Genomic DNA, 26,055 nt, shown 5'->3' on the forward strand with positions numbered 1-26,055 from the left:
TAACACGTATATAAAACTATTGTGTGGAAAGTAAACTTAGTCTTAAGGTTATTAGCTTACTAAATTCATTATTACCAACAAGTAAATCTTCGTTATCTACATTGCGAGTACCGTAACCATATGATAGACTAGATATGGAAATAAGAAGTCCATTATCATTTTATGACTTTTGTCACCCTTGAACCTTTCGGTTCGACTGTAGCTAGCAGCCAGGTGCGGGGTAGTCAGCCCCGTATTGATCTATACACTCAAGTCACGCTCTCCCTCCAGGAGATTCTAGTTACAGGGGTGGTCCTCCACTCGCGTATCTCTTTGGAGTGTTACAGAGGACGTGTCTCCAACTATTAAGATTAACGAATTTACAAGTAATAAGGCGGAAAACTCCTATTTTAGATTCTAATTACAAAGGGCGGTCCTCCACTCACGTATCTCTGTGGAGTGTTACAGAGGACGAATCAAAAGTACTAAATTGACGCCTTTAACAATAATAAAGTGGAAAATCATCTGAGAAATATATCATATAACAATATATAATAAGATTTGAAAACTAACTCTGCAAGTCAAACTGTTGGTTAATACAGTTTCGATTGTTAAAAGCATGTGGAATATGAAACATTTCAAATGAAATAATAAGTTTGAGTACAAGATATCCTTGTACTTTTTCTTGTATTCCCCCCCTGAAAACATTGAAAAACACGGAAAAAGGTGTAGGGGTATGAACTCACCAGACGAGAAATGTGTCTGCTAGAATGCTAAGTGTCAGTTTGGGGCTTGAATACGCACGAGGTTCCTATGTAATATGAAGAGATACATAATTGTATCTAATTAGACTTTGAACTACTAATTAGATAAGAATATACACTCTAAAGCGCGAAAACACTTCATTACAAGTGTTAGGAGTGGTCCGAGTAGCATCTAAGGCGGTGTAGGGCCTAGATATGGAGTTTGCTTTCCAAGAGTAAACTCCTTATGGAGATTATGGCCCATAGACCATATCCCCATGAGTTTACGGCCGTAACCTCATGGGAGGTGGGTTCTTGGTTGCTAAATGGTCTTACAACAATTAAGGAATGATGCTAGGTTTAGTTCTAAGGCATTGGAATGGGTTCTAAAGGAGTTTACAGCTGTAAACTAGGAGTTTACGGCCGTGAACTCTCACATACTCATTCCTTTTGTGTTTTGACGGTCCTAGGTTAAGCATAAGTGCTTCAAGTCCAAAGTACAAGTCATGGAAGGAAGTTAGGGCACCATTTGACCACCTCATAGGAGTTTACAACCCAGGAACCATTCCTTGGGGGGTTTACGGCTGTAATATCCTAAAGGGATGGTTTCTTTCATGTTTAAGGCCCTTAACACTTTGGCGGACGGTTCTAAACATTATTCCAAGGCTTAAGAGGTGTTTAAGGGCATCTTAACACCTTAAAAGGTGTTTGCGGCCTAAGAAAGGGTTTTTACGGTCCAAGCATGTTCTTGGGCCGTAAACTCATGTTTACCCCTCAAATGTTAAGGTTTTGGTGTTCTAAGTCCAATCTTGTAAGCCCTAAGTCATATCTAAGCTCTAAAGGTGGTTAGGAAGGGTTTTCGGGCTTCAAAACCCCATTTATGCGTGTTTACGGTTTTGGAGTGTTCCAGGGCCGTAAACACAAGTCTTTCGCACATTAGAATGATTTTAACACGAATTTGAAAGCTAAAGATGATACACTATGAGCTAGGATGGATTACATACCTAATTGGAGCTTGAAATGGGTGATTTTGGATCAAAGGTTTGGATTGAAGTGAGAGAGTAGAGAGAGAGAGAGAGTGGAAAAGCTTCAAACGAAGTTCTTTCACCTTTAAATAGGGTTAGGTTTTGAGGCTCGGTGGAAATCTACCCGATACCGACGTTAAACGAGGCTTTTGGTCGTACCCGATTTAGTTGTTATAACCCGACATGGTCGAAGCTAAAAATTTTCTAAATAATAATTTGGGATGTTTTCATGTGTTTCTAATGGGTTTGGATACTCACGAGGTCATAATAAAAGTCTTAAATTAAATGACTTAATCCAAAATGTTAACGAAAATATTGAAAGACAACCGGGTTTTACTGATGGAAATGGGTTACGACGACGGAATAATTTACGGGTTGTCACATTATCCACCCGTTAGAGGGAATTTCGTCCCGAAATTCAAACTTTAGATACAAGTCATGGATTTGGAAAGAGATACGGATACTTCTGCTTCATCGAATCTTCGCGCTCTCAAGTGAACTCGGGTCCCTGCTTAGCATTCCAGCGAACCTTCACTATCGGGATACAGCTTTGTTTCGTACATTTGATCTCTCGATCCATGATCTCTATCGATTCTTCCAGGAAGTTCAGATTTTCGTTGATCTGGGTCTCATCAAAGGGATTACTAGGGTTTCATCGAATAGGCACTTCTTAAGAATAGAGACGTGGAATACAAGGTGGATGTTGCTAAGTTCTGAAGGTAGTCGGAGTTTGTAGGTTATGGGATTGATCCTAACAAGGATCTTGAAAAGTCTTATGTACCTCGGGTTAAGTTTTCCGCATTTTTCAAAAGCATATCATGCCTTTCTAGGGCGAGACCTTCAACAGGACACGATCTCCTACCTGGAATTCTAATGGTTTTCGTTGTTTATCGGCGTAACTCTTCTGTCTGTCTCGTGACGCTTTCAATCGTTCTCGTATTTGGATGATCTTCTGAGAGGATTCATGGATGATTTCAGTACTAGAGAGGGCACTGTCAGAGATTCATCTCTGGGCTAGCTGCGTGTCCCCTACCTCGGCCCAGCACAGAGTGGATATGCACTTACGACCGTAGAAGGCTTTGAACGGGGCAGCCTTGATGCTGGTGTGGTGACTGTTGTTATACGAGAACTCGATCAAGGGTAAATGGGAGTCCCACAACTTTCCTAAATCGATGACACAGGCTCTCAACATGTCTTCTAGGGTCTGAATAGTTCTCTCACTATGTCCGTCTGTCTGAGGATGATAAGTTGTACTCATATCCAGCTTAGTTCCCAGAGCTTTCTGAAGGGACTGCCAGAACCTTGAGGTAAACTTGCTATCTCGGTCGGAGATAATGGACACAGGCACACCGTGCAGTCGGACTATCTCTTGGATGTACGTGTGAGTCTTTCCATCTTGAATGATTCTTAATCGAAAGGAAGTGAGCGGATTTTTTCAAACGATCGATAATTACCCAAATGGTATCTGTCACACCCCAAAACCGGAACGGCGGAAATGTTCTGGGGTGGATGACGTCATGTCAAGTATCACAATATATGCAGTATAGTAATCAAAATACAACAACCATTGCATTAATAGTAATAGTTTTACATAAGTTACATTTTATAGAGAAATCAAAGTAATACAGAAACTAGTATAGACGCAGCTCGGTTCTAGGCTGGCTTCATAAAAGCTCCCGAGTGTACCTGTCTATTTCTGACCTGAGAATACAAGTTATTTTGAAAGCGAGTATCAGCATTTTTATAAATGTTGGTGAGTTCATAAGTATTTAGTGTCATTTGTGTAAGTAAGCATTTTATTCAAAATAACTTAATAAAAAGTAGTGGTTTAGAGTCTACGGTGTATTAGCGTCCTTTCTAGAAAATCCTATATTTTCTAATTAAAAGCAGTCTTCTACCAAGACTCGACAGTGTTATGTTTTAAAGATAAATTTTCCCTGAAATGCTATCATTACCAAAATACGGTATTTGACTTTAAAGAAAGTAGGAGAATATCACTAGTAAAAATACTAGGGGAAAATAACATATGCTTCAGCAGAAAATACTACTGACAAAGGCAAAAGAAATCATAGACTCCAGGAGAGTATCGAATGAATGATATGCCTGGCTCAGTCTAACAAAAGGAAACATAGACCCCAGATGGTGTCAAATGTAGGATACAACTAGCAAGGTCTAAAACAAAGGATCACAGACCCCAGACAATATCAAATGAACGATACAGCTAGCATGGTCTAAAACAAAGAAACATAGACCCCAGATAGTATCAAATGAATGATACAGCTAGTAAGGTCTAAAACAAAGAAACACATACCCCAGACAGTATCAAATGAATGATACAACTAGCAAGGTCTAAAACAAAGGGTAATCCTAAGAGTGTTGTTTCAAGAATACAGTGTTAATTCTCGTTACCTTAAGGCCATGAATTATAAGGTAAACATGGAGATACTTGTAACCATACTGATTGACACTAGAGTACTTGACGCCCTGCAAGCGTCGGAATAAATGTGACATTTGTCACCCCTTGGCTTGGTAGGCCGAGGACTGTAGCTCGCAGTCAGGGTGCGGGAGTGTTAGTCCCATATAGATCTATACACACAATGCCCGCTCTCCCTCCAGGAGACTCTGGTTACCAACTTGACAACGAGGAAATCCGTGTCCTGAAGATGCATCTCGTATTCTGAATTCTATTAGAGGCGCTAGAGTAACGAAATAGACTCACGAATGAACTGACTCCTTTGGAATTCTCGTACTAGAAAGAGTAAATAGAACTGGTCGATGTAAACCTTTATGTCCATACATGTATACATGATATATAACTAATGTTTAAACGACCTTCGGATGGATATCCAATTCCCACCAGACCACATCCCAACGAGGAAAAGGAAATAGGGTGAACTAGCCTTCCTAAGTCTTTTAAACATTATTTATATAACTATACAAGTACAGGCATGCATTTAACGAAGTAGAAGCATAGAAGTATAGAAGAAAACTTTGGTAAGACCTTTGGAAAACCTTTAAAATAAGAGTTTACGACTTGATATCGTTATGTAAAACAAGCTTTGAAAACCGTTCATAAACACGTTTTGAATATAATTTGATAACACAATATAAGTAAAGAAAACCTTTGTTTAAAAAACTGGTGTAACTGGTTTAGAAGTAAAACATACAGCATGAGAGACAATTTGAGAAAAGATTTAAACAAGTAAAGACGTTTTGAAAAACCATCTATAGTATTATACTTGGTAAAACAGCTGAAAGTGTGATCAATCCTTGTGCATGCGGGTTATTAATCACATATGATTGATATGATAACTAGCATGTTTTAACTTGTATTCCCCCCCCCCCCCATAAAAAGCATGTAAAAACACTTAAAAGGTTAATTCAGGGGTATGAACTCACCTGCTGTAAGTGGATCGGATAGAGGTGTCGGTTGGGTGCTCGATGTCAAGTAAAGACTTGAACACACTTAGTGACCTATTAACATATGATGAGATATGTTTACATACAATTAGTAATTTTAATACTAATTAAACACGTTTACACATCCTAATGTGCGGAAAACACTTTGGTCAAGTGCTAGGATGCTATTGGGTTGCAAATAAGGGAGTGTATGGCCTAGTTAGGGAGTTTACTCTTCAAGAGTAAACTCTTTATAGAGTTTATGGCCCAAATGACCAACTCCCCATGAGTTTACGGCCGTAAACTCATGGTGGGGGTGTTCTAGGATGCTTAATGGTCTTAAACTCTTGAGGGGTGATGCTAGACTTAGTTTTAAGGCATTGGAATGGAATTTGAACAACATAAGGACCATTTGAGGAGTTTACGGTAGTAAACTAGGGGTTTACGGCCATAAACTCTTACATGCCCTTTCATTATGTGTATTAAGGTCTTAAATTGAAGGGTATAAAGTTCTATGCATTTTTCCAAGCCATATAGGGAAGTTAGGGCATCATTTGGCCTCCTTTTGGGAGTTTACGGCCCATGGACGAATCCTAGGGGGTTTACAGCCGTAAACTCCTAAGTCCTTGGTTTAATTGATGTTTAAAGCCCCTACTTCAATTGTGGTTGATTCTAGACATTTACCCAAGCCATAGGAGGTGTTTGAGGGGTAATTCTAACACCTTAAAAGGTGTTCACGGCCCTTGAAGAGGGGTTTACGACCCAGGAGTGTTCTTGGGCCGTAAACTCATGTTTACTCTCCAAAATGCAAGGTCTTGGTGCTCTAAGCTCATACATGCAAGTCTACAAGTCATAACTAAGCCCTAGGAGTGATTTGGAAGGCTTTTGGGGCTTCAAAACCCCACTTATGGGTGTTTATGGTCCAAGAGTGTTCTTGGGCTGTAAACACATGATTTGGCCCCTATTTGATGTTTTAAACACGAACTTGCATGCTAAATGAGCTAAACAACAAGTTAGGGTAGATTACTTACTAGTTTGGGGCTCGAAATGGGCGGTTTTTGGATCGAAAGCAACTTGTAGAGAGAGAGAGTGGAAAGTTTCAAATGGAGTCCAGTCACCCTTATATAGGGGTTGAGTTTGTGGCTCGAAGGAAATCTACCCGATACTGACGTTAAACGGGGCTTTTGGTCGCACCCAATTAAATGGTCGTATTTGGCTTGGTTGTAACTAATGCTTTTTCAAGGGAATATTGAGGGTGTTTCTAACTTGTTTCAACCCTTACGAAGTCATAATAAGTCCCAATTTAATTAACCTAGTCCAAAAGGTTAACGGAAAATTAATAAACGGTTTTATTAACGGAAGATGTGGTTAAAAAATGACGGGATAAATTTCGGGTTGTCACATCATCCCCCCGTTAAAGGGAATTTCGTCTCAAAATTAGGGTTTAGTCAAGGAAGTAATCATGAACAATCGGGTAGAGGTATGAGGGTACTTCCCAGTCGGTTGGTTCTCGCACTCCCAAGTGAGCTCTGGCCTTTGCTTGGCGTTCTAACAAACCCTCACTTACGGGATGCGGATTCCACTTCGTTTAGTTAGCAATTCCTACAGGTTCGTCTACGAAGTTAGGGTTCCCAATGATTTCTATCAATACGAGTGGGATACAAAGAGTGACATCGGGCAACCACTTTTCAAGTCCAAGAAGTGGATTGATTTGGGGTGAAACTTATGGAGTTTCCGAAGGTAGGCGTGGTCTGACGAGGGTTGGAACAATTTTGTGAGGAATCTCGGATAGTCCTAAGCTCTCGGAAGGGTAAAGCTTTTCAGTACTTAGAACATAGTGTACTTCTATGGTGAGATCATCACTGATATGTGCAAAATTAGTTCATATTAAGTATAGATTTTTATTCATTTATTAGCTAAATTATTGCATTTTATAGACAACAGGTACTTAAAAGTGTTTGAAATATATTTTCAGTCCAAAAATGAAGCTCGAAAGCAGAAGGAAGCAGGAGAAGCGGTTGAGAGTTCTAGAATGGAACAAAGAAGAAAAACACTAAAAACGGCACCTACTCGGCGAGTAGGGTCGACTACTCGGCGAGTCCAAGCGATGACTCGAGAAGATAAAGACTCGGAAACCCAGAGGCTTATCACAATACGGGGACTGAGAGATGGACTCGACGAGTCGCCACCTGACTCGACGAGTCGATTCGTATATATAAAGATAACTCCTCAGAACGATGGAGAGGAATTCTGGAACGATTCAGAAGGATTTAGCTGCGATAAAGAAGTCAGAAAAACCCTAGAAGACGAAGTCATAAGCTAGAATTCAATCCCGAAGGAGAATTGAGGCAAATTTCATCATTCCACTTAATCTTTTGTTTTGTCATTATGGTTAAACAATTAGACTCTGTTTGTTTGCTGTTATTTACTTCATTAATGAGCTAAAAGCTTTAGACTTCTGTTTGGGGATACAAAATTGATAATATGGTTTGATTGTTGGTAGGATTAATTCTAATTTGGTGATTTTTATTATTTTAGCTTGCTAAAGAACCTTGTGTGCGAATAATAATTAATTTTATGTTAATAGGAAGATAATTGAGTAGCAAGAACATCTATTGATTATTTTAGTTCTTTGTTTTCTAGTTTTTAAATTAGTAATAGTTAGCAAGTTTCTAGTCTTGTAAAAGTAGAGAAAACCCCCTACTTATTAATTAATTTAGATAGAATTAGTTTTTAGTTTTAATTTGCCATTCCCTGTGTTCGATACCCTACTTATTCAAATATACCACAATTGATAGGTTCACCGCCTTTGTGTGTTATTTTATAATTAAAAGTAGGTTAAAAACTAAGTGAGTTTGCACACATCAAGTTTTTGGCGCCGTTGCCGGGGAACGGTTCTAAAATTAACATTAAATTCTAATTTAATCGATCCTTTGTGTGGGATTTATCTTACACAAAGTTATTTGAAAGGTAATCCAGTAAGTAGAATTAGTTTTAATAAAATCCGTTTTTAGAGTAACTAGAAAAAAAAATTCTGTTTTTGCCTTGAACTCGCCGAGTGCACTCGTGTCGACTCGGCGAGTACATCGCTGTTATAGTTTTAATTTTTTATTTTATTTTTGTTCTTTTTACGCGTTTTTTGTTTTGTTTACAGTTGTTTCATGACCCGAGGATCTGATATACCTCTGGTCCCTCCTCTTGAAGACCCGGAATCCGCACTAAGGAGGAGCAAAGGCAAAACTGTTGGAGAATCCGCTTCTTAAAAGAACTCACCACTCAAAAACCTAAAGTCCGTTTTCAGCAAAAAGAGGAGCAGCAAATCAGGAGCATCCAGTGCCTCTTTGACAATCGGAGACCCAATTCAAGAAGATATCGAGTACGAGACCGAGGAAGAAAAAGAGCCCACATACGAGCACGACTCCGAGTTTGAAGACGATCTAGCTATCACTATGGCTAATATCGACGAAGTCCCCATGGGGGAATGGAAGAAGAGGATGCACGATGACACCGGCCTGGGACTTGTGCAGCCCGCAATTCCCGCAACCGCTACTTTCGAACTAAAAGGCCATATTCTCGCTCAACTCAAGGAAATTCATTTTTATGGAAAGGATCACGAGGACGCCTATAAGCACTTGGACGAAGTGAATGATGTCGCGAGACCCTGCTTCTTCGCATGCTTCCAGTCACGTTTAAAGTTGCTGCAAAGGATTCGCTAAAGTCACTTCCTCCCGGTTCGGTCACCACATGGGCCAAGATGAAAGAAGAGTTCATAAACCACTTTTGCCCGCCCTCCAAAATAGCCAAGCTAAAGAAAGCCATTGCCAACTTCGAGCAACAACCCGAAGAATCTCTTTATGAAGCTTGGGAAAGGTACAAGAGCTTGCTTAGAAATTGCCCACACCATGACCTTAATAGCCAACAAGAGGTCTCCATTTTCTATGATGGAGTCAATGTCACCACAAGGCAATTGCTTGATTCTCAAGGCCCGCTAACAAGGAAGGCGCCCCCGGTAATCAAGGAGTTAATTGAAGAATTCTCTAAGCACTCTAGAGAATAGCACAATCCAATAAATGAAGTAAGTCGGGGGGTAGTGAACTCGGCAAATGATAGCATGGCGGCGGTGATAGCTAAGCTTGATAGTCTCGATAGAAGAATGACAAAAATGGATCAAACAATCCATGCTATTCGGGTTGGATGTGAAAATTGTAGAGGGTCCCATCTCACAAAGGATTGTGATTTGGATGAGAATGGAAACAAGAAGGCTCAAGTATTTTATTCAAGTGGCGATCGATACGACAAAAATTGGCGGAAACCGAAGAAGGAATGGCTCCCATACGAAGAATATAAGAAGGCTAAGGAGGAGAAATACAAGCAGAAAGAGAGGGGATATTATTAAAAGGAAGAAGCGGCGATGGAAAAGAAAGCCAATTTAGAACAACTATTCACTAGATTCATAGCCGCATCCGAAAAGAGACACAATGATCACGATGCTGCAATACACGAGACCAGAAATATGCTAAGGAATCAGCAGGCATCCATTCTCAACATTGAGAAACAGCTGGGACAGCTTGCACACCAAGTGAACGAAAGAAGACCGAGTCCACTTCCAAGTAATACCGAAACCAATCCGAGAATGGAGAATGTGAGTGCAGTGACCTCCAGTAATGAAGAATTTTTCACACATGCACAGAGGATCTCCAAGAGGAAGACAGAAAAGGTAGAAGAGTCGGCTCCAGCTAAGCCCGACCAGACTCGCCGAGTCCCTCAAATGGACTCGACGAGTCCATGCGTAAATGAAAAAATTGTCATTCCCTTAAAGCCATATAATCCTCCTTTGCCATTCCCAATCAAAGCCATGCCCGTGGAAAAAGTTGAAGCTTATAGAACCTTTATGAAGCATGTTAAAGCCTTACAAGTCAATGTGCCATTTGTAGAAACGATGCTCAAAACACCCATGTACTTTAACTTACTAAAAGGTCTCTTTGCTGCTAGGAAAGACTTGGTTGAAGTCGCGGAAATAATATTGAGTGAGCTACCCGAAAAGAAGGGCGACCCGGGGAGTATCATAATTCCATGCCAGTTTGGAAATGCAATTGTCACTCAAGCGTTGACCGACTCGGGTGCCAGCATCAATTTGATGCCTTTCTCTTTCTTTAAGAAGCTGAATTTACCAGAGCCAAGATCGGTAAACATGAAGATCCATTTGGCAGACAAGACAACAATTCATCCACGAGGCGTTTGTGAGGATCTTCTCATTAAATTCGACAAGTTCATATTTCCAGTAGACTTTGTGGTGGTTGACATGGAAGAAGACCCCGAAATTCCGATTATTTTGGGGAGGTCATTTTTAAACATCGCATGTGCTTTAATTGATGTATGTGAGTCTACACTAACGTTGAGGGTATGAGATGAGTCGGCAATATTTAGAGTTGTACCAGAAGCCAAGCAAGAAGAGGAAAGAAAAGAAGAGATCTCACTTATCCATTTGGATGACGAGATACTACAAAAAGAACTTTCACTTTTGCAAGAAGAAGATCCAAGCAAGTTTTTACTACCTTCTGGAGAGGATGGAGATGCTAACAAGGACTTGGAGGAGATAGAAAAGCTACTGGAAAGAGCCGACTCGGAAAACACCCAGGAAATGATGAAATACGACTCGCCGAGTCACTTTACTGGACTCGAAGAGTCCAGTCGAAATTGCCAACAACTTGGACGACTTAGATTTATTTGTTGCTAGTTCTCTACATATGCTGGAATTGGATATTTTTCCTCATTCTCTAGAAGAACAAACAGAAGAAGGAGAAATAGATACGGAAGTTCAACACGTCCATATAGCATGTCGTGATGCAATTCCGCTTGAAGATGGGGTAAGTATAGAAAAAGAGGAAAAGGCAATGGATAGGAGAGTGGAGGTTGATCAACCGTTCATTACCAAACCTAAAGCACGAACTTTCACAAAATATGAAGTAATTAAGTTTGATAACAAGGAGGTGCAAGAGAAGGTGAAAAAGAATGGGGTAAAGAAGAAAAAGAGGAGAAGAGAAGCCCAAGCAGCTGAGGATGATGCTGTAAAAAAGAAGAGAGAGGAATTAAAACGGGCTTACAAAAAGAAGATCCACGCTTACAAAATGAAGTACAAACCACAAAAGATTAGGCGTGCATTCCCGATGCTGGAAGATGACGAGATGTAGATGGGAAGGAGTCCAGCTAACGACTCCTTAAAAAGAAGCGCTTGGGGGGAGGCAACCCGTTATTTAGAGTTTGCTTTCTTTTACCTTTTTAGTTTTGTTTGAATTTTTTTTTCGTTCTTAGAATTTTAATCTTCCAATTCGTTGGACATGGCTGCTTGACAGTGCGTATAAACTAAGTGTGGGGTGGAATAAATTTTCTTTTCTAAATAAATGACAAAATTTTATAATTTTTGAATTGTTTGCAAGAGACTCGCCGAGTCCGACCATGACTCGACGAGTCCATTTAGATTTCAGAAAAGAATAACATCACGACCAGACTCGCCGAGTCTTACCCTGACTCGACGAGTCGGTTTTATTTACAGAAAAAAAAATTGAAATTACTTTTACAACCGGTAACTAGGGTTTTAACCCTAAAGAAATCAGTTTTTTTTTTCACAACTCACACGTTGTGCGCCTCCCTCCAATTGTTCTCTCAAGCATTCATCATCTTCTTGAATTGTTCTTCAAGTTTTTCAATTTCTATCACGAAAGGAAACTAATTTCTTCCTATTTTCTGTTAAAAGCATGATTTTAAGATGATCTAGGGTAGTAATTTCATAGAAAACCCGATTTTGAAGAATAGTGAATTTCTAGGGTTTCGATTTTTTATGAATTATGTTGTTTTGCATGATTATTCTTACCCTAATACCTTATAAACATGTCCCTGGACAAAACCCTTGAAGTAATTTTGAGATTTCATGGTTCAATTTAGACCGACTCGCCAACTGACTCGCGCAGTTCTTGCGACTCGCCAAGTCGTTCATGGACTCGACGAGTCGAGTCAGGGACACAGTTGTGACTTATTTTAATGATTTTCTGTGTTTTTTTGGGTTTTATGCTCTTTGTTTTGCAGGGATAATGTTTCACAGGGGGCAAGGTTCTAGTGGACGCCAAGGAGATTTTCCTTGGTTAAATTTCCCTCAAATCGAATCCGCTTCTACCATGACGAGGTGGAAGAAGAAATTAGCTGAAGTAAGGAAGAAAGAAATTTACGTGCCCAACAGAATTGATTGGGGTTGGTTGCACAGTGTGCATTATGAAGAGGAGTTGGCTCCTTATCTTTTAAAGGAGTTTACTTACGAGGGAGAGACGATGGCTTGCGATGGGTGGAGCCGGGTTTTCCGTATTCAAGAGCCAGTGTACCGGGAGCTTTGCCTAGAATTTTTCTCCATGGTATCTTTTTGTGGGGGAGATGAATGCTATCACCCGACGAGTGTCAGTTTCTGTCTTGGGGATGAGTTTCATCAGTGCTCTGTGGTTGATCTCGCTTGTCGGATGGGTATTTATGACCGGTCACTGGTCTCGACCGCTATTTTCCACGCATTTATGGAACACTCTCACAAGGTGTTCCCCGATGGAGTGACGAGCACGGGTTGGTAGAATACGATTGTCAACAAAGTGTACATTCCGAAATCAGCCCAGGAGGGAAGCATTCGGTCGCCTACACACCGCCATATTCATCGCCTTATTTCCACCACTATTAACAAAAGGAAGGATGATGACAAGGTTTCTAACCTTGATGTCTTTTACTTATGGAGCATCGTCACACCCGACACTTTTTGCAATATTCCTTGGTGTTTGGCTTCATACTTGGCGGAGGGTTCGGTCAAAGACCGCAAGACATCGAAGATTAATGGTGGTATGTTTGTCACACGGCTCGCCAATTCGTTTGGGTTGATGACCCGTGACGCGTGGAATTTGATGACTATGATTCCTACCCCTCCATTCAATCCCATTCTTTTTAAGAGGGCTAGGATCATTGAGGACTATGGTGGTGGTCATTATGCTATCCCGCATGATGATCCTGTTGTTGGTCCCGAGGCGCCGGGAAGGAGGGTCCGATCGAGGCGAGAGCGTGATGTAGAGGAGGAACCGCTGGTGATTCCGGTAGACGATGATGAAGTACCAATGGATTGGTACAATGTTGAGATGAGGTGGTTACAAGATCAAATGGCGCGGGGAATCAACTTTAGCAATCAATCACACATTAGACTTTTTGACCACTTCAACATTCCGCATATCGACGGTGGTAACTTCCCGTATATTCCGTCGTGGGATGAAGTGATCAATGCAAGAAGGAGTGGCGTTGGTGGTAGTGGAGCAGCGCATGATCATGACGACGAAGATGCTGACTAGTTCTTTGTGTTTTTATTGAACAATTTTTATTTTTTTTGGTTTTTGTTCTTATTTGGTGTGTTTTGGAATTTGTTAAGACTTTTACTGTTTTACTTGATGATTGATTGCCTTGATGATTTTTAGAATTGGATTAGGAGTGCTTGCATAGAAGGGTTAGAGTTAGAGAGTCAAGAGGGTTATAAAGAGTGAAAGAAAGAGTCAAGAAAGGGAAGCGTTAGAGTTAAAGTGTCGAGTCCGGTCCCTAGGGACATGAGCGAGTGAGTCCAGAAGTGAGGAGAAATTTTGAAGATTTATTAGAGGCTGGAACAAATGCAAAATATCATTTTTTTCGTCCAGCGGTCTACTCGTCGAGTGCACTAAACTGACTCGACGAGTCGCCTTGTATTCTCACGTATTTGAAGATGTCCGCGCTTATACTCGACGAGTCGTATATATGACTCGACGAGTCATTCATTTTTATACCGAGAGGACTGATGATTTGATGCTGCTGAGTGTACCACTTGACCACTTATTCTTCCATATCGATTCTTAAAGATCTTACACTGTTTTCCATGCATATTTGGAGTTGCCACACGAGATTTTGATGCCCAAGTCATGGATAAGTTGTTCCCATGGCTGAAGTCAATTGAAGTTGGTGCTGGAAAGAAGAGTATCAACCTATCGACTGCTACCCCAGGGGAGTTTGTTCCAATTCCCTCTATATTTGCATTTTTATTTTTGCATAATATGCAATGAGGGCATTGCATAAAATAAGTGTGGGGTAGGGGGTTGGTCACACATTAGAAAATTTAGAATCTTAATTTAGGCTAACATTTTAAAAAAATTGTTGCATACCAAAAGTATTACTTAGGACTTAATTTAGAAAATTTTGGTAAAAGCAATTTAGGATTCCATGTTAGAATTGTGTTGATGATTGCATGAAAACTCAAATGTTTAGTTGAGCCTATATACGTTCTAGTGCATTTGTGGCTTCCTTATTCTAGTGAAATCATGGGACAAAAACACGACCCTGCTCAGCCTGAGGGATGCAATATGTTTAGCAGCCTAAACCTGATATGTATCCAGGAAGATTATTATCGTTAGCCAATAAAGGTTGAGGTTGAGCACCCCTGCTTAAGCATGTAGGTTTATTGAGTGAAAAAAAGTGAGGTACATGTAACAAATTTAGGATTCCATGTTAGAATTGTGTTGATGATTGCATGAAAACCCAAATGTTTAGTGGAGCCTATATACGTTCTAGTGCATTTGTGGCTTCCTTATTCCAGTGAAATCATGGGACAAAAACACGACCTTGCTCAGCCTGAGGGATGCAATATGTTTAGTAGCCTAAACCTGAAATGTATCTAGGAAAATTATTATCGTTAGCCAATAAAGGTTGAGGTTGAGCGCCCCCGCTTAAGCATGTAGGTTTATTGAGTGAAAAAAAAGTGAGGTACAGGTAAAAATTTTAGGATTCCATGTTTGCATTGTGTTGATGATTGCATGAAAACCCAAATGTTTAGTTGAGCCTATATACGTTCTAGTGCATTTGTGGCTTCCTTATTCCAGTGAAATTATGGGACAAAAACACGACCCTGCCTAGCCTGAGGGATGCAATATGTTTAGCAGCCTAAACCTGAAATGTATCCAGGAAAATTATTATCGTTAGCCAATAAAGGTTGAGGTTGAGCGTCCCTGCTTAAGCATGTAGGTTTATTGAGTGAAAAAAAGTGAGGTACATGTAAAAAAAAGAGAGAATTGCAAGGAAAGTTTGAAGAATTTTGGAGCAAATAAAGTGAAGATCAAAAGATCAAAATTCCAAGAAATTCAAAGAGTTGAAGATACCAAAAATCAATAAAGGTGGTGAACTCAAAGAGATCAAAGATCAAATTATCAAGAAAGTGAAGAATTCGAAAGAGCTCCATAGTGGTATCGAAAAGTTGTAATTCTAGATTAGGTATGCTTGGGTTGCTCATCTAAAAATACCTTGAGGGTAAGAGGTTTTCTGCGGATGGATTCGGAGGGTTGCACAAAATGAGCATAGTTCGGGGTGAGTGGACGAATGTTTATGAGGATTGTGAGTATTTGGAGTATGGGGGTTCTTAGGACAAATTTATACACAAATGTATGCGTTGCGGTCTTGGCATAATGTCTGGGTTAGATTGGAGTTGTCATATGTGATTCTAATGTTTTAAAATTCAGTTTTGCTTGGGGCAAGCAAAAGTCAAGTGTGGGGTATTTTGATATGTGCATAATTAGTTCATATTAAGTATAGATTTTTATTCATTTATTAGCTAAATTATTGCATTTTATAGACAAAAGGTACTTAAAAGTGTTTGAATTATATTTTCAGTCCAAAAATGAAGCTCGGAAGCAGAAGGAAGCAGGAGAAGCGGTTGAGAGTTTGAGAATGGAACAAAGAAGAAAAACACTAAAAATAGCACCTACTCGACGTGTAGGGTCGACTACTCGGCGAGTCCAAGCAAAGATTCGAGAAGATAAAGACTCGGAAACCCAGAGGCTTATCACAATACGGGGACTGAGAGATGCACTCGACGAGTCGCCACCTGACTCGACGAGTCGATTCGTATATATAAAGATAACTCCTTAGAACGATGGAGAGGAATTCTGGAACGATTCAGAAGGATTTAGCTACGATTAAGAAGTCAGAAAAACCCTAGAAGACGAAGTCATAAGCTAGAATTCAATCCCGAAGGATAATTGAGGCAAATTTCATCATTCCACTTAATCTTTTGTTTTGTCATTATGGTTAAACAATTAGACTCGGTTTGTTTGCTGTTATTTACTTCAATTATGAGCTAAAACCTTTAGACTTCTGTTTGGGGATACAAAATTGATAATATGGTTTGATTGTTGGTAGGATTAATTCTAAGTTGGTGATTTTTGTTATTTTAGCTTGCTAAAGAACCTTGTGTGCGAATAATAATTAATTTTCTATTAATAGGAAGATAATTGAGTAGCATGAACATCTATTGATTATCAACCTGCTATGTGATCACTTTGTCATATGTCTAGGATTAATGAACATGAAACTGGAGTTAATAAGAAAATTGAGTAAATTCATGTGCAAGCTTGTGTGATGACCATCAACAAGAAGTTAATTAAAAGACCAAATTAGTTAACTATTGCAAGTCTAATTTAACCCGAATAATTAATCTAGTAAATCTAATTAAATTAGACAACTAGCCACTGTTTAAGTTAGTTTATTTGCTAAGGATTAGTGTAGTGAATGCGAATCTAATCACTTGAATCGGTAACCGACAAAAGAATTAATCCATTGCACCATTACCTTGAAATCAACCATAGGATCAATTGAGTTGAACTAAACAGAAGTTCCTTCCCATTATTAAATCTAGTTAGTTCTATGTTTTCTAGTTTTCAAATTAGTAATAGTTAGCAACCTTCTAGTCTTGTAAAACTAGAGAAAACCCCCTACTTATTAATTAATTTAGATAGAATTAGTTTTTAGTTTTAATTTTCCGTTCCCTGTGTTCGATACCCTACTTATTCAACTATACCACAATTGATAGGTTCACTGCCTTTGTGTGTTATTTTATAATTAAAAGTAGGTTTAAAACTAAGTGAGTTTGCACACATCAATCACTGGCGTGATCACCATTCTAAAGTTCCAAACGTTCTCTCTTACTGGGAGAGTAGTCCTTCAGGTTGATTCTTAGAAAGCTCGGGTTGTCCTTGTATCTGTGTTTCTTGTCGATTGGCTTTCGGAGGTTTTCTGGATCATCAGATGAATTGGATGTCTACGGGTATCTGTTTGCAACAGGGGTCTATCTCAACCTAGTCCGAAATGAACCTGCACTTCTGGTTTGAGATGTTTCTAACGAAAAGCCTCGTAGTCGGTGAGATAGGGTTTTACCAGACGATTGTTTAGAAAGTTTTTAAATTTTTCATCATCGTCTAGTTGATGCTTTCACAATATCATTCCTAACGGGAAAGAATCATGCTCTTACTCGCTTTGCTACTTCATGAATAACAATCCCTGCTTAGGGCTAACACAATCCTTAGAGAATTTTCTGAAGTGTTGGACTACCTCGGGAGGTGGTTCTACTATCCCTGCACGAGATAGTATTCTTGGAACACCTAGTAGTCCAATGAATCTCTAAGGCATGCTCTTATCTCTAAGGCGTCAATTTATTTTAGTTGCGAAAGCGCGTGCTCTTGTATAACCCATCGACTAACACCTAAACAAGTGTCAAGTCCATACTCTTCGGGATCTGGGTTATAACACTTAACGTAACCTACTTTCGCACTTTATTCAATTATTCTTCGCTGCGGAGGTTATCCGGTGGTTCTTGGCACTCTAGTATTCACTTTGTAGAATGCAGTCTATTGTCTACAGGGCGACGGTGACTTCTTCCACGTGAGGAGGCAAAGTGTCATGGGCACTACTCGTCGGTAACAGGGTGGACGACGTGCCTAAGTAGTGCGAGCGTCTTCTGCAACTACTCTTCCGCGGGTTCGGAGTTTTCTTGATTTAGGTTAAGTCTAGAAGTATAGGGTTCCGTCACTCGGAACTTCTAATCACCTCATCCACTCTTCTCAAAGCTTAACTTATCGCAGCTTTCGGATTTACGGGATATCCGCTGAGATGCTTAGTTCAGGGGATTAAGCGTGAATGGATGGTCGTAGTCAATGTCCTTGACTCTTACGACTCAGATTTCCTTACCAACTGAGGGTGTTAGCTACTATGTTGGCTTAACCGGGATGACAACAACTTCGGATTTGTGGTCATTATAGCAGCTCAACCAGCAGTGTTTCTCTTGACTCTAGCTCCTATTTTATGGGATAGGATGAAGGGTTTTGCAATGAGGTTCGTGGTGGAGCTCATACTTGGCTTAACCACTAATACTTGGTGTATGCAAGTCGTATATAGTTGAGGTCGATAGGATGTTCAGTTGTGCGACTCCACCCCAGACCCACAACCCAACGAGGAACAGGGAGTAGGGAGGAAGCACACATCTTAAATCTTATTGATCTGAATTATATACCACTCTAGTGCATATACTTAGTTATAGTAGTCAGTCCCATTAGTTCTATCCACTAGATTTCACGAACCTAAATGTGAGGTGTGAAGGGTCTTTCTGGGGGATCTTCGGAGTAGGCTTCGGGTGGTTATCGTCTTCTGGAATACCTGCAGTGTCTTTCGCTTTGGTTCCTATCCGTCTAAGAAGGGTTGGTTAACAGCGCACGGTACCCTTCTCCTGGGCACTTCGGAAGGTTTAAGATAAGAGGGACGACTGACGGGTCGCATTAGGTTTTATTATTTTTAGGTTCGAAAGAACCTTTATTTGCCGAAATGGCTACGGTGAAAATTCTTTTTACACAACACTAGGGATTTACACATGGTTGCACGAAGTCGAACCATGATTGATAGGGGCGTCGAAGTTGGCATACTTCGACATGATATAAAATGAGGGCCGATAGGGCCATGTGCTGAACGGGCACACAAGTTCTAGGCGTCTTGGGTTTTGTCCCATGTATCACTGTCGCGGATACTTGGACCGATAGACTTTTTGACAACTTTAACATTCCGCATATCGACGGTGGTAACTTCCCGTATATTCCGTCGTGGGATGAAGTGATCAATGCAAGGAGTGGCGCTGGTGGTAGTGGAGCAGCGCATGATCATGACGACGAGGATAATGACTAGTTCTTTGTGTTTTTATTGAACAATTTTTATTTTTTTGGTTTTTGTTCTTATTTGGTATGTTTTGGAATTTGTTAAGACTTTTACTGTTTTGCTTGATGATCGATTGCCTTGATGATTTTCATAATTGGATTAGGAATGCTTGCATAGAACGGTTAGAGTTATAGAGTCAAGAGGGATATAAAGAGTGAAAGAGAGAGTCAAGAAAGGGAAGCGTTAGAGTTAAAGTGTCGAGTCCGGTCCCTAGGGACATGAGCGAGTGAGTCCAGAAGTGAGGAGAAATTATGAAGATTTATTATAGGCGGGAACAAATGCAGAATATCATTTTTTTTGTCCAGCGGTCTACTCGTCGAGTGCACTAAACTGACTCGACGAGTCGCCTTGTATTCTCACGTATTCGAAGATGTCCGCTCTTATACTTGACGAGTCATATATATGACTCGATGAGTCATTCATTTTTATACCGAGAGGACTGCTGATTTGATGCTGCTGAGTGTACCACTTGACCACTTATTCTTCCATATCGATTCTTGAAGATCTTACACTGTTTTCCCTGCATATTTGGAGCTGCCACACGAGATTTTGATGCCCAAGTCATGGATGAGCTGTTCCCATGGCTGAAGTCAATTGAAGTTGGTGCTGGAAAGAAGAGTATCAACCTATCGACTGCTACCCCAGGGGAGTTTGTTCCAATTCCCTCTATATTTACACTTTTATTTTTGCATAATATGCAATGAGGGCATTGCATAAAATAAGTGTGGGGTAGGGAGTTGGTCACATATTAGAAAATTTAAAATCTTAATTTAGGCTAATATTTAAAAAAAATGTTGCATACCAAAAATATTACTTAGGACTTAATTTAGAAAATTTTGGTAAAAGCAATTTAGGATTCCATGTTAGAATTGTGTTGATGATTGCATGAAAACCCAAATGTTTAGTTGAGCCTATATACGTTCTAGTGCATTTGTGGCTTCTTTATTCTAGTGAAATCATGGGACAAAAACACGACCCTGCTCAGCCTGAGGGATGCAATATGTTTAGCAGCCTAAACCTGAAATGTATCCAGGAAAATTATTATCGTTAGCCAATAAAGGTTGAGGTTGAGCGCCCCTGCTTAAGCATGTAGGTTTATTGAGTGAAAAAAAGTGAGGTACATGTAAAAATTTTAGGATTCCATTTTTGCATTGTGTTGATGATTGCATGAAAACCCAAATGTTTAGTTGATCCTATATACGTTCTAGTGCATTTGTGGCTTCCTTATTCCCGTGAAATTATGGGAAAAAAACACGACCCTGCTCAGCCTGAGGGATGCAATATGTTTAGCAGCCTAAACCTGAAATGTATCCAGGAAAATTATTATCGTTAGCCAATAAAGGTTGAGGTTGAGCGTCCCTGCTTAAGCATGTAGGTTTATTGAGTGAAAAAAAGTGAGGTACATGTAAAAAAAAAGTGAGAACTGCAAGAAAAGTTTGAAGAATTTTGGAGCAAAGAAAGTGAAGATCAAAAGATCAAAATTACAAGAAATTCAAAGAGTTGAAGATACCAAAAATCAATAAAGGTGGTGAATTCAAAGAGATCAAAGATCAAATTATCAAGAAAGTGAAGAATTCGAAAGAGCTCCATAGTGGTATCGAAAAGTTGTAATTCTAGATTATGTATGCTTGGGTTGCTCATCTAAAAATACTTTGAGGGTAAGAGGTTTTCTGCAGATGGATTCGGAGGTTTGCATAAAATGAGCATAGTTCGCGGTGAGTGGGCGAATGTTTATGAGGATTGTGAGTATTTGGAGTATGGGGGTACTTAGGACAAATTTATACACAAATGTATGCGTTGCGGTCTTGGCATAATGGCTGGGTTAGATTGGAGTTGTCATATGTGATTCTAATGTTTTAAAATTCAGTTTTGCATGGGGCAAGCAAAAGTCAAGTGTGGGGTATTTTGATATGTGCATAATTAGTTCATATTAAGTATAGATTTTTATTCATTTTTAGCTAAATTATTGCATTTTATAGACAAAAGGTACTTAAAAGTGTTTGAATTATATTTTCAGTCCAAAAACGAAGCTCGGAAGCAGAAGGAAGCAGGAGAAGCGGTTGAGAGATCGAGAATGGAACAAAGAAGAAAAACACTAAAAATAGCACCTACTCGGCGAGTAGGGTCGACTATTCGGCGAGTCCAAGCGAAGATTCGAGAAGATAAAGACTCAGAAACCCAGAGGCTTATCACAATACGGGGACTGAGAGATGGACTCGACGAGTCGCCACCTGACTCGACGAGTCGATTCGTATATATAAAGATAACTCCTTAGAACGATAGAGAGGAATTCTGGAACGATTCAAAAGGATTTAGCTGCGATTAAGAAGTCAGAAAAACCCTAGAAGACGAAGTCATAAGCTAGAATTCAATCCCGAAGGATAACTGAGGCAAATTTCATCATTCCACTTAGTCTTTTGTTTTGTCATTATGGTTAAACAATTAGACTCTGTTTGTTTGCTGTTATTTACTTCAATTATGAGCTAAAACCTTTAGACTTCTGTTTGGGGATACAAAATTGATAATATGGTTTGATTGTTGGTAGGATTAATTCTAAGTTGGTGATTTTTGTTATTTTAGCTTGCTAAAGAACCTTGTGTGCGAATAATAATTAATTTTCTGTTAATAGGAAGATAATTGAGTAGCATGAACATCTATTGATTATCAACCTCATATGCTATGTAATCACTTTGTCATATGTCTAGGATTAATGAACATGAAACTAGAGTTAATAAGAAAATTTAGTAAATTCATGTGCAAGCTTGTGTGATGACCATCAACAAGAAGTTAATTAAAAGACCAAATTAGTTAACTATTGCAAGTCAAATTTAACCCGAATAATTAATCTAGTAAATCTAATTAAATTAGACAACTGGCCACTATTTAAGTTAGTTTATTTGCTAAGGATTAGTGTAGTGAATGCGAATCTAATCACTTTTTTTTTTTTTTTTTTTTGAAAAGAGCCAAAACTCAGCAAAATTTATTAAAAAGAATAAAAGAATACAAATACATAAAAAATAAAAAGCAAACAAACCCCTAACCAAACCAACCTATCCATAACCAACCCCCCATCCACTTTTTAAACATATCAACTAAGCTCCAAAGGTCCCAAAAAACCTTAATGTTCATAAGCCTACACCAAGGACTTATTAGAAGTGGGAAAAAAGGTAACTTCACCCCATTGCAAAAACCACCCCACCAATCACCATTAAGACCAAAGCAAGGGGTAAGGCCCTTAAAAAAACCCACAGTCCAAAAGTGAAAACTTAACAAACAACCCCATAAAAGATCAAACCCAAACATCCTACATACAAAATTAAAGTACCAAAAAATACAAAAAATATAACCCAAAATCCACTGCAAAAGCATCAAGAACTCATTCCAGCAACTTCTGTCAACTTTCAGCCCTTGCATCCCTCCTTTATTGTACTCTCTATTATCCTTCATCCTCCAAATGTGACTCAACATAATGGCCTTCCTGCTATAAACATTCGTACTATCCAAATTCACTACAAACAGCTTCATAATCAGCTTCATAACTCCTTTCCTGCAAACATAAAAAAGCCCGCACTGGACTACACAATACCACCATATTATCAAACCCAGTTGCATACTTGACATGGCATCAATCACATGTCTAGGATTTTCCATTTGAATAATCTCAATTAAGATCATATCCAAACAAAAAATCCCAAAGGTACATATCACAAAATTCAAGAGCAAGCTCTTAAACCAGTGAATTAATCCGTCAATTCCTTGAAACCCGTCAATTCCTTTGAACCTATCATTCCGAAAAAAACCCCCATACAAACCTCCCATAAGAACAGTCAAACGATTCAACATCTCCATATTATCCCAATCCTCAAAACAAACAGGATCACAACAGCTACTTCTAACAAAGAAATTCGTAAAACCCATCAATTTTTTCCAAAAATACCCCATATCTGTAAAATTTCCCTGCTGACCATAACATTCATCTTCCTTAACCCTAATAACTTCAATTGAATTTCATTCTCAATACACATAATAACTCCTTCATTCGATTTTCTCAATTTACTAAAAATTCTCGAATTTCTTTCTTTCCAAATGTGAGAAACACAGCTAGCAAACACCCATTTTTTGATCAAAATCTCAATAGATCTTGAATTTAAGACTGAAGACAATTTAAGAACAAGATCATTCCAATTAGAATAAGAGATGTCAATTCCAGCCTTAGAACAACAATGTTTCCATATACTATGCGAGAATTCACATTGAAAGAAAAGATGGTCATGAGAATCAGGAATTTTTAAACAGAAAGGACATAGTAAAGAACCTGATTTCTCCCAGCATTTAACTCGATCTTGAGTTTTCAGACGATTCAGAACAGCAAGCCATAAAATAAATGCATTCCTGGGAATACAATTACTATACCAAACACAGCTAACCCAATTGACTTTACTTCCAAAATTATTGATATCTCTCCAAACTTGCTTGCAAGAAAATTTTTTATTCACACCATTCATATCCCTCCAAACAGTAATATCCTTTTGATTACCAATATTACAAAACATGGGAGCATCTTTCAGACCAGGAAATTTAATTACCCAATCAACAGGCCATCTATAAGTATCATTAGTCAAAACATCACTGACTAAAGAATTTTCACTAAATCCATTTCTAAACCAATCCCTCCTTGATATAATTGTACTTAATATGCCAATTGGGTGCCACCAATCATGCCATAAAGAAGTATTTCTACCATCACCAACACATGAGACAATATGATGTCTAACAGTTTTTCTCAATTCCAAAAATCTTTTCCAAGTCCAATTCATACTTTTCTTCTGCCAAATCTCCCAGAAATTTCCATCACCAATGTAGTTTTCTCTCACCCACTGAACCCACAGAGAATTCTTGTTACTAATCAAATTCCAAATGTGTTTAATTAATAAAGCATCATTCCAGAATCTTAAGTCTTTAATTCCCAGCCCCCCATTTATTTTTGGCTTACAAACATCACTCCATTTATTTTTGGTAACCGACAAAAGAATTAATCTATTGCACCATTACCTTGAAATCAACCATAGGATCAATTGAGTTGAACTAAATAGAAGTTCCTTCCCATTATTGAATCTAGTTAGTTCTTCGTTTTCTAGTTTTTAAATTAGTAATAGTTAGCAAGTTTCTAGTATTGTAAAACTAGAGAAAACCCCCTACTTATTAATTAATTTAGATAGAATTAGTTTTTAGTTTTAATTTGCCGTTCCCTGTATTCGATACCCTACTTATTCAACTATACCACAATTGATAGGTTCACTGCCTTTGTTTATTATTTTATAATTAAAAGTAGGTTTAAAACTAAGTGAGTTTGCACACATCAAGTTTTTGGCGCCGTTGCCGGGGAACGGTTCTAAAATTAACATTATATTCTAATTTAATCGATCCTTTGTGTGGGATTTATCTTACACAAAGTTATTTAAAAGGTAATCCAGTACGTAGAATTAGTTTTAATAAAATTCCGTTTTTAAAGTAACTAGAATTTTTTTCTGTTTTTGCCTTGAACTCGCTGAGTGCACTCGTGCCGACTCGGCGATTACATCGCTGTTACAGTTTTCATTTTTTATTTTATTTTTGTTCTTTTTACGCATTTTTTGTTTTGTTTACAGTTGTTTCATGACCCGAGGATCTGATATACCTCTGGTCCCTCCTCTTGAAGACCCGGAATCCGCACTAAGGAGGAGCAAAGGCAAAACCGTTGGAGAATCCGCTTCTTCAAAGAACTCACCACTCAAAAACCTAAAGTCCGTTTTCAGCAAAAAGAGGAGCAGCAAATCAGGAGCATCCAGTTCCTCTTTGACAATTGGAGACCCAATTCAAGAAGATATCGAGTACGCGACCGAGGAAGAAGAAGAGCCCACATACGAGCATGACTCCGAGTTTGAAGACGATCTAGCTATCACTATGGCTAATATCGACAAAGTCCCCATGGGGGAATGGAAGAAGAGGATGCGCGATGACACCGGCCCGGGACTTGTGCAGCCCGCAATTCCCGAAACCGCTACTTTCGAACTAAAAGGCCATATTCTCGCTCAACTCAAGGAAATTCCTTTTTATGGAAAGGATCACGAGGACGCCTATAAGCACTTAGACGAAGTGAATGATGTGGCAGACTACTTCAATGTACCGAATGTTTCATGCGAGACCCAACTTCTTCGCATGCTTCTAGTCACGTTTAAAGGTGCTGCAAAGGATTGGCTAAAGTCACTTCCACCCGGATCAGTCACCACATGGGCCAAGATGAAAGAAGAGTTCATAGACCACTTTTGCCCGCCCTCCAAAATATCCAAGCTAAAGAAAGCCATTGCCAACTTCGAGCAACAACCCGGAGAATCTCTTTATGAAGCTTGGGAAAGGTACAAGAGCTTGCTTAGAAATTGCCCACACCATGACCTTAATAGCCAACATGAGGTCTCCATTTTCTATGATGGAGTCAATGTCACCACAAGGCAATTACTCGATTCTGAAGGCCCGCTAACGAAGAAGGCTCCCCTGGTAATCAAGGAGTTAATTGAAGAATTCTCTAATCACTCTGGAGAATACCACAATCCAAGAAATGAAGTAAGTCGGGGGGTAGTGAACTCGACAAATAATAGCATGGCGGCGGTGATAGCTAAGCTTGATAGTCTTGATATAAGAATGACAAAAATGAATCAAACAATCCATGCTATTCGGGTTGTATTTGAAAATTATAGAGGGCCCCATCTGTTGGATTAATGTCTAAGTCCATAACTATAATTGGTAAGACTTGACCCGACCCGGCATGGTCCATTTGGGTTGTATGGCATCATGCACTTGGATAGACT

The 26,055-nt window shown here is 39.2% G+C and overlaps 1 protein-coding gene and 2 non-coding genes across 3 annotated transcripts; 1 reads left to right on the forward strand and 2 right to left on the reverse strand.

Moving 5' to 3' along the window:
* Positions 1-8,948: 8,948 nt before the first annotated feature.
* Positions 8,949-9,055, reverse strand: LOC145056159 (small nucleolar RNA R71). Its single transcript, XR_013685692.1, has one exon. It is a non-coding gene; the product is annotated as a small nucleolar RNA R71 (small nucleolar RNA).
* Positions 9,056-10,001: 946 nt separating this feature from the next.
* On the forward strand, positions 10,002-10,553 carry LOC145049734 (uncharacterized). Its single transcript, XM_078998102.1, has one exon. It carries the CDS (start codon positions 10,002-10,004, stop codon positions 10,551-10,553), a length of 552 nt encoding a protein of 183 aa, XP_078854228.1.
* A 14,984-nt stretch (positions 10,554-25,537) lies between these two features.
* LOC145056146 (small nucleolar RNA R71) lies at positions 25,538-25,644 on the reverse strand. The gene has a single exon (XR_013685681.1). It is a non-coding gene; the product is annotated as a small nucleolar RNA R71 (small nucleolar RNA).
* Positions 25,645-26,055: the final 411 nt, after the last annotated feature.

This window comes from Lactuca serriola, chromosome 5, assembly GCF_051521515.1.
Source record: "Lactuca serriola cultivar US96UC23 chromosome 5, Lser_US96UC23_V15, whole genome shotgun sequence".
Taxonomy (NCBI): domain Eukaryota; kingdom Viridiplantae; phylum Streptophyta; class Magnoliopsida; order Asterales; family Asteraceae; genus Lactuca; species Lactuca serriola.